Source organism: Schistosoma mansoni (assembly GCF_000237925.1).
Source record: "Schistosoma mansoni, WGS project CABG00000000 data, supercontig 0177, strain Puerto Rico, whole genome shotgun sequence".
Taxonomy (NCBI): domain Eukaryota; kingdom Metazoa; phylum Platyhelminthes; class Trematoda; order Strigeidida; family Schistosomatidae; genus Schistosoma; species Schistosoma mansoni.
The window spans coordinates 163,785-180,975 of record NW_017386061.1 but is presented as its reverse complement, the minus strand read 5'-3'; the positions used below and the strand labels follow the sequence as shown (position 1 = coordinate 180,975).

General features: G+C 31.8%; 1 protein-coding gene across 1 annotated transcript in view; it reads left to right on the top strand.

The window, feature by feature from the left end:
- Positions 1 to 4,748: 4,748 nt before the first annotated feature.
- Positions 4,749 to 17,191, top strand: part of Smp_161270 (homeobox protein, putative) — a gene marked incomplete at both ends in the record, with an annotated part of 23,765 nt that continues 11,322 nt past the window's right edge. Inside the window, one exon of the mRNA XM_018795843.1 lies at positions 4,749 to 5,490. Within this exon, the coding sequence (XP_018646927.1) occupies positions 4,749 to 5,490 (742 nt within the window). The remainder of the gene's footprint in view (positions 5,491 to 17,191) is intronic.

The following is a 17,191-nucleotide window of genomic DNA, read 5'->3' as shown; positions in this document are numbered from 1 at the left end:
ATAATTTATTATTAATTATTATACAAGTAGATTATTCTCTGTCATCAACTTGAATTCAAAGTATATTTCTACTACATGATATTATGATTTTCGATTTCTCCAAATGTATCGACTTTATTATGGATGAAGTATGAAACTGAAAATAACTATCTATTTGATTTTTATAGCAGTGATAAATAAGGCTAATTTCGCCACAGAATTTCATTTAAGCAAAGGTACATTGGTGTTACGTTAAACTTGGAAATAGTGATTGTCACTACAATTGAAGTGATTCAAAATCTAACCATCAACATATGTTTAAACTCAACGAACGTATTTTCTCCAAAAGTGATCCATTTTGCTTTAATAAAGTCACCTGGATCCTCTAATCACAACAATTCCAACATTGGGGTTATTTACTTTACCTCAACTTCATGATATATTCATTTATTTTTAAGTTCCAAAAACTGTCAACGATAAAAAACTTTTGTGACCTTAAAAATACATATTTAATTTTAGCCTACTTACAAATGTATTAGTAGTATAAAACTACCCACAAAACTTTCAACTTTAATTTGTGCAACATATTTTTAGACGGTGAATCGTGTATATTCGGGCAAAATTTCAGCACTAATATATTATTTTCCAAACTTCAATTAATTGATCTAAATCCCTCTAATAAATTTGTCTTAAAATATCTTTATATCCGTAGTAAAAACTAGAAATGTTAACTTATTAGAAACAATATTTTATTCATAAATAAGTTGCTCTGTTCTAAGTATATCTTTTCATACTACATCACTATAATTTAAGATTTCCTCTATTCCACTTCTAAAAGTTTTTTGTCTTAAAATTGCAGATATATTCAGGGAATGGTTTATCATAAGACTTCAATGCTGAGGGTGAATTACTTAGCCAGATGGTTAAACTGTAGTACAAATGCCTGAATGCTTGAATGTGATGAAATATATCAGAATTAGTGATTATATAGAAGTGAGATGAGTGAGACTAAAATTTATGGACGACCTTTGAGCGATGCTAGACTGACCTTGAGAGTGTTCACTTAATAGCCAGAACCAAATGAGGGTTATAAACCTGTGTGAGGCATTAGAATTGTGATTTGCATTTGATGATTAAGGTTAGAAATTAGGGTTAAGGTTTTCATCACGAACTGATATCAGCTATAATGCCAGAATTTTATTCATCCAAATGGATGAGTGAATTTCGCTGTGAGATATTATCCAAACAAATATTGTTTATGATTTTAATTTGATATTATTCCAAATTCAAATATAACTAAGCAGATATAATTAAGAATAATGAACGGTTTTATTTATGTATTCACGATTAAATATGAAAAATTCTTTTGAGACAATAGAGTTGAAGCAATCCACATTCAAAGAATTCAATATGTAGTATTAGATAACGTTTTCTTCAAGTATAAGTATACAATATAATCAAATTTGTCTCACTTTTTGCGTATAGAAATTTATTTCAGTGGGAAAGTTTACGCAATAAAATTATACTACTCAAAGTAGTATAATTAGAAAACTAAAATTTGACAATTATTGCCAAGTTCTGATAACCAATAGCTAGAATTCATATACACACAGTAAATGTAACTATATTTTTCTTCAAGATAAATAATAGGTTAGATTTATTGACTACTGAAAATACCCGTTGCTCCAATTAATTATCTCAATTACTAATGTTACCTATTAGCCCTAGTGAATAATGATAGTCACAAACAAATCAATATGTTATCGCCTATATTGTTAATACTATGTGTTAATACGTACTTGAAAAGTGATAGGTACTGATTCAAATTCAGTGGTAAATATCAACATCTATAAATAAATTCATTCAGACGATTAGTTCAAGATAAAACAGAATGTGTGTCACGAACGGTCACTGTTCAAAATTTTGCATAGTTCTAAGTGAATACATCATCAAAAAATCCAACAAATCAACAGAGTAATCATTTCGATCTTGAATACTAGCGATAATAAAAGCATATTTAGTATAACTGCGAAATTACCTTGTTTCGATTGCTGAAATGCTTTTTATTAGCCTACAATGGAGTGTAATAATCGCTCTAATAGATTAAAAAAACGACATATGCAATTTCTTTGACAAACGAGAAAGACTCATTACAGCTTAAACAAATACCTAGAAATGTGATTCATTGGAAAGTGAAATGTAAATTTTCCTTCGCAACTACTCATTTAGCATATGGGTTTCTTTGAAATCATTAATAACCCTAGTCAATAAACAAATATAGTTCAGCTGAAGGAATTTTGTAGAAACTTGTTCTATTTTGTTAGAGGTATACGTCACATACTAGCGGAGTTAGAACTCCTTAAAAAGTTCTATCGTTAGACTCTTCAACATTAAAAATCAGGGGTCGAACCGAGGACTTTCAGATCTCTCAGTGAGCCCTTAGTCTGGTCATGGTCGGTGCAGTTCAAATATTTTTGGGTGGTTAACCAATCATCACCAGTGTCAATGGATAATCGTCACGCTATACTATGGGTTGACTGAATAGGAAACATGAACTAATAGATTTTAACCCAGAAGTATGACTGTCAGGTACCTGCCACGAGATCTGGAGCTTCTTAACTCGATCTGTCCCAAGATCTCAAAGGCTTACTGCTGAGGTGTCCTGTATCGGGACGAAACTACTCCCCAAAATTTATTGTGTATCCAAGTAAACTTTACCTCCTACTTCTGACATACTGTATTAGTGAAACAAAATGGGTAGATTTTACCCTAACCAGCTTAAATCCGGTTCATAAAATCAGTCATTCATGACTATCTTATATTGCTCACTTAGGTAGTAATGGACTGGCGAATCACCAAATCAAACAAGTTAACTAAACTCGGTAGACACTGACTATTAAATAGTCATTCATATCATGAAACTTGAAAGTCCAATTTCACTATATACGTAACTTAAATGATGAGCCACCGAGTAAAACACACTTAAATAATCTGAGTTTTCGTTTCCTATATGCTCAGACATCAATACGAATAAATTCACGTAGTACTGTTTACATGAATGTTCCCATTAATGTTTAAAACTGCAATTGATTAGTCTCTTATTAGCATAGGTGCATCATGTGTGCATTGTCTCAATATTACCTTAAATCACTATCATTATAAGGAAAACAGATATCAGGACTCAGTATTTAAATAGATAACATGATGATATTTGAAGCAAATGGCTATGAGTTTGAATCCTGGAATGAACATCAACTCTAGGATGCATGTACATCCAGCTAACAAGATAACACGCCTCCTGGATTTCACTACTAGTTACTATTCATCTTTGCTTATAATTGATACGAATAATTAAAAAATTTTCATGAAACGGTCATTGGTTAGGAGAAATTTTCCCCTATAAATATAAATTATTTTACCGTCATATCATTCTTACCCATGTGTTTCTATTGATATAATCCAAAAATTATTTCATCTAAAATTTATCCAACCAATGAAAATAATATTACATAAAGGGTAAAATAAAAATAAATGAATTTCTTTAAAGAACCAATCAAATTCATAGAAGAGTTAGAAATAGTTTAAACTTTTTCAAAGAGTTAGAAATGTAATTTGTATTGATTATCTATAATAAAAACACAACACAACTTAACTTCAAATAGAAGTATTACCTCAAATCTTTAGGGACATATGTCTATTTAGATTAATATTTTGAGTATGTCAATATGTATAATGATAGTATATTACTTTGATGTTGTATATGTTTTCAACCTTTGAATATCACTGGATAAATGATAGATGAAGTGACTTACAAAGCAAAAGTATATAGAGGAAAAAAGAATGTAGGTAGACATCAAAAAAATAAGAAAGATTGTAAAAAGAAGGGAGAAACTAACTGAAGAATTTAGGGTGGAGAGAAAGATGAACAAAGTTAAAACAGATTAGTATAAATGTTTATCTCATAGAAAAATGACTGACAAATTTCATTATCCAAAAATCATTTGATCATATTAAGGATGATGTGTCTCTTATTCATTGTTCAATATTTCAATATATATTTTTTTCATTGGTCAATGAATAACTCAATCTATCTATAAAAAAGTACAGAAACCGGATTGCCCATAGTTATCAACATTAATAATCTATTTAATTTACACAAAAAAAGAAAAAATATCCAATCATGTCTTATTGATTACACGTCGATACTAATTTACCTGGATACATTAAATTAAATTATCATCCATAGTTGAATTAATTACTAACCACTTTCATCTTATTCCTTTTTTATTTTTTTTTCATGTTTACCTTTTTTTCTTTTTTCTCTTTTCTCTTTTTTTTCTTTTTTTAATGATTTCACTATGGAATTATTAATGTGAATTCAATTAAATTGAATAAGAATAGCGGATTGATTGAGTTTAGTTTTCTTTTCGTTTTTTTCTCTTTTTTTTCTTTTTTTTACTATTTTACACATTTACCACTCATTTTACTGTATCAGGTCAAACATTGAATAAAAGTAAATTAGATAAGACATTGGAATAAGAAAAAAAGAAAGGGAAATAATAATAGTAATACTTGATTAATGAAAGAACCGAAGAAGTCATTTATATATCAACATATCTATATATATACATGTGAGCACACATAAATACACACACATACACTTTTTGTTACCCCTCGGATTGATTTTCTTTTCTGGTCTTTCCATTTCGAGTTTGTTTTTTTTTTGTTTTTTTGTTGTTGTTACTATTTACTATTAAAATAAATTAATTATGATATCACAATTACAACAAAAATTACAACATCAACATAGACATCATACATTTAATACAACAGAGAATAATACTAATCTTTCACAATTTTGTTTAAATTTACCTGAATTCAATTCTATACATTCTATATCTGAATATGATGAAAACAATCAACGGCCAATTGATCAGGGAAAATTGAATCGTAGTCATAATGATCATGTTCATACTATCGATAATGGAGATATTAAACCTAAAATTGGCACTACAATTATATCGACCAATGATGAAATTATTAACTCTACTGAAAATATTAAAGAAGGTTCTGCCATCACCAATCATTGTTTACCCAGAAAGAATAAACTGGATAATCAATTTAATGATTATCATAAATCAATATCCCTTGATTCAAGTCTTCCGCATAGACTTTGTTATTCACCGAATACTGCTGCTACTATTATATGTAATAAAAATAATATCGAATTCAATACAGAAATATGTTATACTTCAAAATATCCTCAACTTCATAATTCGTCACCAGAGTCTAATAAGCATAGCAACAGTGATGTAACTGACAAGAACAATAATAATAATAATGACCGGAATAATGTAGAGCAAACAGGTAATCGAAAAGAATTTTATGATTTTGAAAGAAATGTTAAACAACTTATTGATTATGAATTAAATAATCATTTAAAGAATGAATATATTTCAATGGATCATTCACAACATAAACAACAGTCTACATCAACATTATCATCATCATGTATAACATCTTTGAATGATACTTTCAACAAAGAGCATTGTCTTTTATCTTTGAAAAACAATGAAATGATACATCAAACTGATGATAATGATAATATAAATGAAGAAAAATCAAATGAACAACATAGTGATGAATTATATCATAGAAGAAATAATAAAATTAATAATTCTATATTGGATTCATTAAATTTTAGTTTAGATAAAATAGATATTTTAAATCATTTACAACTATCTAGTAAGTTAATAAGTTCACTCTTAATCATTTTATAGTAATGAAATCCATAGGAACATGGTGAAGCTTAGTAGGCCCTTCTGGAGAAGAGTGCTACGTCGAAGCGCGGCATAACTAGCGGGGCTCAATAGCTGTTTTTGTATTCCTTACGTAGAACCATGATATCATTCTTTTTCTGGGCAGACTCATTTTTTTCTTTCTTTTTGACCCAACAATAATTATGTAATGATTTTTTGTAGCAATCATAATCATTTGTGGGTATAGGTAGAGTAGTTGATTAGGCCAATCTCCACCACTCTTGTTACAGCTCACGTTAGTACATGGGATGAGTGCCATGATCCTGGAGGCACGACGAGAACGTTTTAGTCGGGTTTTGCCTCCCAGTAATGAAATGAATTAAAATAAAAATATTCAGTATATTTAGTTAATAGATATATAACAATGTTACATAAGTAGTTACTAAAAACAATGTTTGTTTTAATTTTTAATACCTTAAATATCGATTTATTCACTGATGAAGTTTTTAACTGTAGACTATTTCAAACAAAAAAATTATAATTTTCGTTATAAATAATAATAGAATTTTGAAATTGATATAAACTTATAAGCAAAGATGAATGATAGGTACCAATGAAATCTAGAATGAGCGTTTTGTCCTATTCGGGACTCGTCAGATGCTCATTCCACGACTCAAACTCATAGCCGTTCACTTCAAATATCATCATGTTATCCACTTAACTACTGAGTTCTGATATCCATCTTTGCTTGTAATGCTTGTGATTTAAGGTAATATTGAAACAATCCACATAGTATGCATCTATGCTAATAAGAGACTAATCAATTACAGTTGTAAACATCAATGGGAACATTCATGTAAACAATATTAAGTGAATTTAATATAAATTTATTAAATAAATTCATATTTCGAATTGAAAATGTTGATAACCATTTGAATGATTGTTGACTTGTGTCATTTTAACAAACGCTGTTTCACTTACAAGCCTCTGAATCTTACCTACATTAAATTTAAATGTTCCAAAGATATTTTTCTATTACAATCCAGTCGTTTTATTATTATTATTATTATTATTACTATTATTGACGAAGCAAGTGAAACTGTATTTGGATAGAGTTACATATTTGATTATAATTCTATCTGGTTCCTAAAATATTATAAGTAATTGAAAGCCTCATTGATGAAAGTTTACCTAGTTACTAAGTTTTAATCCCTTCAGTATTCAAACTGAGTAATAGAATGTAGCTCAACATTTCTCTTCACTATTTCTTTTATGAACTTACATGATTCATTGTTTTTATTAGGTGTTGAGTAATGATCAATATCGTGTTTGTCTAACCTTTATTGCTAATTGAATTCAATTTATCAAATCATTATGTGTCTATTAGTTTAATAAATTCAATATCTTGTACACTGTTTTGTTATGGATTGGTTACAGTTAGCTGATTCCTTCAAGATCATAAATACTCTTTATCATGGTTTCCTGTTGACTACCTCCAACCATTTTATATTAAACATAGTTTCATATGTGCCGTCTAACGAAATTATTTAGCTGAAACAAAATTTTTTTAAAACAAACAAACAGTGCTTCCAGGTTTTCTATGGTCATCTAGCTTCAATTGATTCATGATCTAAACCATTGAAATTACTCTAATACTCACAAAACCCCTACTGATATTAATCAACATATGCTTACTAGTAACTGCCTTTAAGAAGTATTTCCTGGAGTTCTGGTGGGAAATAGTGACCAGTGAAGTTCAACCGGGTCTGTTTTGAGTTTGACATTAACATCGTTGGATGTCGGCTCATTGGTCTAGAGGTCAAGCACCCGCGCGCGACACTGATGGGTCCTGCGTTGCAATATCGTGAGGCGGGATCGTGTATGCGCACTGCTGAGGAGTCCCACAATAGGACGAAACGGCTGTTCAGTGCTTCCAGGTTTTCCATGGTGGTCTAGCTTCAATTGACTCATGATCTCAACTATTGAATTAGATAATTTGTCAATATCTCTTAGGTATTTTTATACCACACTTAAATTATCTGGATACAAAATTTTCACGATTTTATCGATAAATACTAAATAAAAAATGAATTTCGAGATATGAATAATTAATTCCCTTTTACTTGTTACTCTAACGGTATTTACACTTCTTTACAGTATCTAAATTTTTCTGATGCCAACTTATATAGATAAAATTGCTAATAGAGAATGATGCGAAATTTCAAATTAAAATCGAATAAATCATTTAATGTTCCCTGATTTTTGCTAGGCATTGAGCTGAAGTTAATCATTTTAGTTGAAAGGGTTTTGTGGAGATTGACTGTAAACCTATACGACAAATCGATTGAAGTTGGCAATTATAATTCGTTGTAAACACAGCAATTTGAATAGTGAAGTGTTCGGCATAAGACATAGATATCTTGGGTTTGATTTTTGTCAGAGTCACAAGTACATACTACTCAGGAGTTTTATACTAGGACAGAATAGCTGTCCACTGATCTCTGATTTTCGATGGTATCTCAAATGAGATCAATCTGCGATGAATACAGCCTGTAATGTAAGTTGTAATTTTTTTATAATAAATCATATCTTCGGATTCTAATTCTAATACACAACAGTACATAATTGACCAACAAAATTAAACAATCAATCAGAAGTGACTTGGTATCCTTCAAGAACGCATATATAAGTTAACAATATCTGAGTTTTAAATATGTTACATAAAGATCTTGATAAGAATTTGATTAAACGTATAGCTAAGAAAATTATTATTTCATGGAACAGCTTTGTTGGACACTAACAATAGTTGAAACAATATTCAGAAAAACAAACACTAATCTCTCTAGATATTATTTAACTGAAAGAATTAGAAAAATTATGGTCCCCTTGCTAATTACAATTGATCAATCTATCTGATAATATTTATAGCTTAATAACAAAACAAAATTAATAATGAAATTCATGAGTCAATTAAAGCCAGACCACTATGGAAAACCTAGAAGCACTGGATAGCCATTTCGTCTTATTGTGAGACTTTCCAGCAGTGCGCATCCATGATCCCGTTCGCGGAATTCGAACCCAGCACTCAACGGTCTCGTGCGCGAACGCTTAACCTCTAGATCACTAAGTTGACATCCCGTGCATCCCGAAAATTCCTAACAGAAAACTGTGATCTCTTAATGGTCAATTAAGTTAAAGGTAAGAATTATAATACCAACCATAACTGAACATTGAATGTTATTTTTGACCAAGATCATAAACTATATAAAACTGCAAAATAAATTATTCGATCTAAAATTACCCGATGAATAGTGACTTGTTCACGTAGCCAGTTCAACTTTCTATGTAAAGTTCAAAGATTGAAATCTTTATGAATCTCATACTGTAGTGAACGAAAACACAAGTAGGGACAATCGAATGTATTTGAACAAAAAATTACACAATCTCTTAGTAAAATCTGAGTACTATACATCAAATACTTCATTTACAAAATATCAGTCAATCGTTTCAGACTTCACTGTTCCTTCGTTTTCACACTAATCATTCTCTGTTCCCGTTCTCTTTTATTTTATCTTCTTAACATTCTGCCTCCAGGTATTTCACTCTCAACTGATGATACAAACTACTTATATCTATTTACATCAGTAGCACACACCACAATATTAATAATGAAATGTATTTGGGCTTTTGTTTATTATTTATTTCCGGCCTTACAGTTATGAAAAACTTTGTTCAGAAATCTTATAATCTGGAATTTATTCATGTCATCTTGTATTCTACATCATGGGCTGACTTTCGTCAGACAACAATTGAAAATCAGCAAGCATCGATGAAGAGTCTTGTGTTAGGACGAAGTAGCTATTCAATACTTCCTGCTATTGAATAGTTTCCTAACTAAAGCTAGTTCATAATGTAAACCACAAATTCAACATGTCATTTTAGTAAGATTGTAGAGGAGTTTCATACGAAGACATTCTTAGAAGTTTATCAATAAGACAGTAAATTTTTACTTGATAATATGTATTTTCTTGAAGATAACTTTGAGATGTATCCTTGAATTTCTTTTGTTTATCCACATATACATTACACACTTTACTAAAAGTTTAATATTATTTCATGTCCAAAAATAATTGGCCTGTTTTCATAAAAGTCAAATAAGAATATTGAAATGAAATATTAAGGACTAATTCTACTGGATTTTGTTAAGTTTCAGTTAGCTGTAAATAGTAATATATAAAATAAGAGTGATTAAGATCATTGTCCATCTCTACGTGATCTTACTTACCTACTGACGCTTTCTACCTCTAATGAGGGAGCATAGACCGCTCACTAACATTCTCTATCCAACTCTCTCCTGGACAAACCTTTCCAGTTCTTTCCAGTTACTATTATTCTTTTTGATATCCGCTTCCAATTCCCGACGTAATGTGTTCTTTGACCTTCCTCTATTCAATTTCCATTCCGGATTCCAAGTTACCGCTTGCCTCATGATACAGTTTGGTGATATTCTCAATGTATGTCCCTTCCACTTCCAACATCTTTTCCTAATTTCCTCCTCAACTGGAACCTGGTCTATTTTCTCCCATAGTAGGCTGCTGCTGATGTCATCCGGTCAACGGACATTGAGTAGCTTACGTAGACAATTGTTTAGAAATACTTGTACCATTTTGATGATGGTTATAGTAGTTCTCCAAGTTTCAGCTCTGTGCAGTAGAACTGTCTTGACGTTCGTATTGAAGATTCTTACTTTGATATTGGTTGGCTGACAGTTGTTTTGAGTTCCATATGTTCTTCAATTGTAGGAATGCAACCCTTGCTTTGCCAATCCTCTCCTTTACTTTTGCATCGGATTCTCCTTATTCATCGATGATGCTACCCAGATATGTGAAAGTTTCCACATCTTCTAGAGTTTCTCCATCAAGTGTGATTGGGTCGATATTCCCGGTGTTGTATTTGACAATCTTGCTTCTTCCTTTGTGTATGTTGAGGTCTACTGATGCAGAGACTTCTGCTACAGTGGTTGTCTTAACCCTCATTTGTTGGTGTGTATGAGATAGGAGAGCTAAGTCATCTGCTGAGTCCATGTCGGCTAACTGTATGGAAGCTGTCCATTTTATTTCGTGCTTCCCGTCTACGTAATCACTTCAACAATATTTAATGAATGGAATGTTTTATATAATCTACCAGATTTGTATTATAACGTTCAGTAAAATATTTCTAGTTAAGTTTATAGGGAATTTTTAGACTACATTCTTTGGAAAACTGAAATGACTAGCTTCTGTTAGTGTATGAAGATGTTTAGTTAATGTTTTATTATTGATTATAATTATATTCTGATTTCATTGTGTTTGAACAGAAGCAGTCAAAGTATCCAAATAGTAAAAAAATAATTTTCCGGTGTTGTTTTCAAGCAATGAATATTTGAGTTTAACTGAAAATGTACACTACTGATCATTGAGATAAATTTATGCTTGACAGATTAGTTCCAAAGGAGGTAAAACATTATAGAATTAGAAGGGGATTTGTGGAGATTTCAGTATTTTTCAAAATTGAAATCATGAGTCAATTGAAGCTAGACCACCATGGAAAACCTGGAAGCACTGGACGGCCGTTTCGTCCTATTATAGGACTCCTCAGCAATGCGCATCCACGATCCCGTACTCGCGAGATTGGAACCCAGAACCTACCAGTCTCAAGCCAGAGCCCTTAACCGATAGACCACTGAGCCGGCATCCAACGGTTAAGGGCTCTGGCTCGAGACTGGTAGGTCCTGGGTTCCAATCTTGCGAGTACGGGATCGTGGATGCGCACTGCTGAGGAGTCCCATTATAGAATTCTTATTGTTAACCATAGTATAAAAGAATTTTCTTCAACGTCATATGAGTTATTTTCATGAAAAAGTGAATATTCTGCATAGTACACTAATGTTACCAGAGGTTCAGATTATCTCACTTTCAGTAAACAGAACTGAACAAAATAAAACTGGAATTCCTAATTCCTAGGATGAATCTATGACAACAAAGACTAATCAAAATTCAATCCCGAATATTGACAATGAGATCACTCGAATAATTACAGCTAATAATAAAACCATCATACCCGTTCAACTAGTTAAATGACTGGGTGAATGCAATGATTCACCAGATAAAGATTTGGGTATTTGAAATGATATGATCTAGGTTCAAGTCCCAGTTGGCAAATCCAAAATTCTTGTACTCTATACAATCCATCCACTCCAATACATTGTTAATTATGAATGTACAACATTCGTGTAAATCTAGTGAATATTGTCTAGTTACATTATTATACAATGGGGATCAACGGACAGAAATAAACAAATGTATGTAAAAGCTGACATTCATCCACATCAATACACATTACAATAGTGTAGAAATAATGAATAAGAATATATAGGAAAAGAAGTCGAAACAAACAAGGATAAGATAATAAATGTTCAAGAATTAAAAATCAATACATGAATAAACTTACATTGTTGTGATCAATAATGAACAGTTCAATCAAACATTTGTCTTTACCAAGTAATTCATATCGTCATGATGATCACGCCTAAGAACTTCACAGTATTCTTATACAACTCAGATTAACAGACAAAAACTTTCTAGATAGGTACCATATTTAAAAAACGAATATCCTCAGCTTATTTTTTCGGGTAATATCTCACAATGGAATAAATTATAATTCCGTTTATTAAGTGTACAAGTAAATAAGAGTAAAACAGTCACTCTTATCAGGTAAACCAAGGTTGCAAACTCTTAGGCTATTTACTAATTTTTAGAAAATTCCCATTCGTTTTTCATAATTTATAACTGTGTTTTTCTAAGAAGACTCATTTTTATTATTTATTTATTTAAACACATAAATATTGGTACAAAGGGGAACCAGACATATATGTGCCGCACAAATCTCATTTGATTTATGTGAGGGCTGTGATACTGCCCAGAAGCCAAATTCGAAACAGGTGGTATTCTTAGGGGGCCACACCTGGAGCCTTTGATCTAAAGGTCTAATCCATAAGGCAGTGGCGCATCGTAAGAAGATACAGTCCCATGGTAGTCGGTGACCGACGATTGATTCATACGCCATTTGTTCCTTCAGGATACTGGAGGCCATGTTCGCCATTGGTTTGGAATCAGGGTTTTCCAACTCCTCTAGGTGGACTTTTCGTGTCTACCAACCCGGTTAAAGCGACGGATATTCGCTTTTCGTCCTCCCAATTTCGTAAACAACAGTAATGCCACGAGAAGGCAGTGAGTAGGACTTCCTTGGCAGAGGCTATATACGCGTGGCTATGTGAGAGCATTTCGAGAGGGAGAGCGGACTCTCCCCACTCTCGGCCGTACCAGGGCATTTGGGGTCATTTGTTAATGTGTTTTTCTTGAGTCATCATTCTACTGATCACCCTCCGAATCAAATAAGATTTATAAGAGTTTTTTTCTTTCAAATCCCAACAATGACAAATACATTTAGAATGAGTAAAAAAATCAAGTTGTAAGGATGTAGAAAATGTAGGAATCATTTTATTGATTCATACTGATTGATTAATATCATGTAACACCATGATAATTTCCTGAGAATTCATTTCCCAGCTAGCATTAAATTCCATAAACGGGATTTATCCATAAAGATATTCTTAGGGATATCTATCCCCATCTGTATAATAACTAAAATGAATTGATAAGCTCAACAAAGGGTTCAATGAAACTATTCAATATTTATAGAGTTTATTTAATTCTCACAAGTATTCAACTTTTTATTGCGCCATATTAAAATAAGCCCAGTCTCTTTTTGTAACATCGTTTTTTTTAATTCTCTCCTTTTTATTCAAAGAATGTCAGTTTCTAGTCCCATAATCTTTGGATAACCTACAGAATTGATTTTTTTAAATACTGGTAACAGTAGAAAATACTTCGTTCAACTGTTATTTACTTACGCCTGTTACCCCCAATGGAGCATAGGCCGCCGACCAGCATTCTCCAACCCACTCTGTCCTGGGCCTTCCTTTCTAGTTCTACCCAATTTTTGATCACTCTTCTCATGCCTGTCTCCATTTCTCGGCGTAATGTGTTCTTGGGTCTTCCTCTGTTCCTTTGACCTTGAGGATCCCATGTGAGGGCTTGTCTTGTGACGCAGTTGGGTGATTTCCTCAATGTGTGCCCTATCCACTTCCAGCGCTTCTTCCTGATTTCTTCCCCCACTGGAATCTGGTTTGTTGTCTCCCACAGTAGGTTGTTGCTGATAGTGTCTGGCCAACGTATCCGAAGTATATTGCGTAGACAACTGTTCATAAACACCTGTATATTCTGGATGATGGCTTTCGCAGTTTTCCAGGTTTTCGCCCCACACAGTAGAACTGTCTTGACATTTGTATTGAACTGTTGTTAATAACACTAAACTATTTAGTTTCACCATTATTTTGAAATACTCGAAGAAACCACTTATTGGTTGTTTTGTTGAAAAGAATAATAATAATTAAGTTATAAACGAATTAAATATGAGGCTGTTTTTAAATCACATCAATGATAAAAGTGCTTACTTGTTGCCTCATGCATGACTTATGTTGAGATTAATTCCGTTGGTCAATAAATCAAATTCTTAACGTTAGACTGAGAGGTTAATTAAAGATTAGTTTTATGAACTAAAATATATGTCGAGTGACTTTGCAATGAAAGATATGAATTCAGATAATGATCATCTTTCAGTATTTTACTAAATGGTCAGAATAGCTGAGTAGTAATATCTCAAACTATGAAATTGGATGATCCTGGTTTAAATCCTACAGAGAATATCAGTTCCGCTTCCCTATCAAAGACTCGGGATGCACATTGGCGAAGAGTCCCAACTAACATCAAACTTAAGTATAGAAAGATGTTCTGGCGACTATCTCTAACTACCCAACATTTTGCAGAACATTAGGCTAATTCTTATTTAAGATCTGTTAAACTATGAAACTACAAATATTGGACTATAAGAAGTTCAAGTGTTAAATTATTTAGATCACGGTTACATATATTATAATTAAATCTAGATGGCTGTGACTAGCTTCAGGATTGTAAAAAATAGAACACAATCCTTCATTATCATTATCGACATTTATCTCATACCCGACATGGCCGAAACTATTTGGTCACGGCTTCTCACTAGAACTCTAGGAATCACTTCAGTAAATTAGTCACTAATAATCAAATGATGGTTGTTAGTATAAGAGGTTGTGAAGATCATTGAATTCCTGGTTTTAAATCAAAGACTAATTTTAAAATTAAACAACCAGTGATTCCTAGTTTTTACTGATTGTCTAATTCTAAAGTCAATCAATGGTGTTAAACCGGACATTTAATTATCCCCTCAATCTCCAATATTAACAGTCATCATCCGCTTACTAGTGACTAATTTCTCTGAGTGATTCCTAGACTTCTAATTAGAAGCTAAGGAGTTCAAACAAAATCTGCCCTAATTTATTTTTATTGAGAAGTGTTTATACTCTTTTCCTTGATATAGATATACTGATAGGATTCATCTCTAAATTTGAGAACAAAATACTACTATAATAATAATTATTATTATTATTACTATGGTTATTACTAGCCATCGATCCAATTGTTAGAATAATTGTCACTGTCAGTTTATTGGTCAAATTGAATCTCATAGAAAAGAAAAAAAACAAGGTTGTAGACGAAATAGATTGAAAAATATTACAGTAAATGGCTCTTAGAATAGTCTAATGAAAAAGTTACCAATAACTATTGACTACTCAATAAATGATTGAAGCGTAATGTTTCATTATTATTATTATGGAAAATTCTTTCCTAACCTTATCTGCCCCTTTTTTCATTTATGTCAATATAATGAGCATTGTTATAAAATTTCACCCTGTTTTTATTACGGAAAAGAAGAAAACAGGGTAATGGGGAAGAAAAGGAAGAAAATGAATGGTGTTATTATTATTGTAACTGTTCCAGAGGATTCATTTAGTATGTCCTCATTAGAAAGAAACAAACATCTATTAATTTCTATACACTCCATGTCAAACAAACATGATTTAGTACTATTTACAATTTGGTAATGACAGTGAAATTAATGGTTGAAGGATGGAGTGTTTTTTAATTATTCGTTTTCTAGATGGTGGAGAAGATTTGAAGCACGGATGAAGTCTAGTTCTTTAAGGCATCTAGGCTTCATTTTTGAGGATAAATTTACTTTTTCCACCATTAAACCACTTAATTCAGATAAGCAAACTTCACCAAAATTATTTATTTTTATTTAGCAGTGTATGTGGGAAAAACTGTTTCGATGGGTAGAAACCAGTTGAAAATTCATGAAGAGAATATGATTACATGTTAGCGTTTGAAGTAATATGTATTTAATTCAAATCTCAGCGTAGACAACAATACTAGGATGCTAATAGACCCATGTAAGACGAAAAAGACGTCCTGGATTCCTGTGTTAGCTAAAAATAATCCTTAGTAATAAAGTATCCGAATGTTGAAAAATAATGTATACTTAAAGATTCTGAGCAATTCTAAAGTGAGTTAGAATCACTAACTTGTAGTTTGTCTTGAAGATAAAGTCCTCAATACTTATATTCAAAATAAGTAATTTTTACAAGGTGATTATATGAACAGCTATTCAATGCATATTAGTCATCTACTTTCAGTCATTAGATCTCATGTCTCAACTTGGTTTCACCTTCTCTGGTTTAGACAGCTGTTTCATATAAATCTAGCTCATTATTAAGTATACAAGTTTGTATTTGGTAAATGACTTGCATTAATTGTGAATCAGTCATCTACTTGATCCTCCGTTTCTTAAAACAATAAAGACAACAGAATTGAGTATTGTCAATGAATTCTATGCAAGCCAATTAATGAAAATGTGTTTGTTACATGACCTGAAATTCGTTGTTTTACCGAAACAATAAAATTTACTCACTTCTGACTTATTTATATTTACAGCAAAATATCTACCTGATGTTCTTTTGTTTCTTAGGTGCTTTTCTCTCTTTTTAATGTTAAAATCTTTCAGATAAGCTCTCAATGAAGTAAACAAAATATACCCAACTTCTAATTGTTGTTCTCCTTATTAATAAGATTAAAACAAATACAATCATTCTTAGTATTGTTTGTTTGAATTTTCCCATTGATTCGTTAGGACTGCAACTGGTCAGTCTGTCATTAGCATATGTGCATACTGTGCGTGTTGCCTCGATATAGTCTAAATTCACAAGCTTGTAGCAAAATTGATCGATATGACAGTAATGACAGATTTAAGGTCAATAAGAACCAATCAACATCGAGGTGCACATGTGGAGAAATTTAAACGCTTCTTTTCTACCCAAAGCTTGTGCTGATGATGTCGTTCAGAAGGACGATGAAAGCTCCACGACCAAACCATCCAGCTCAGAGAACAAACCTACATAAAAAAAACTGTATATCTTT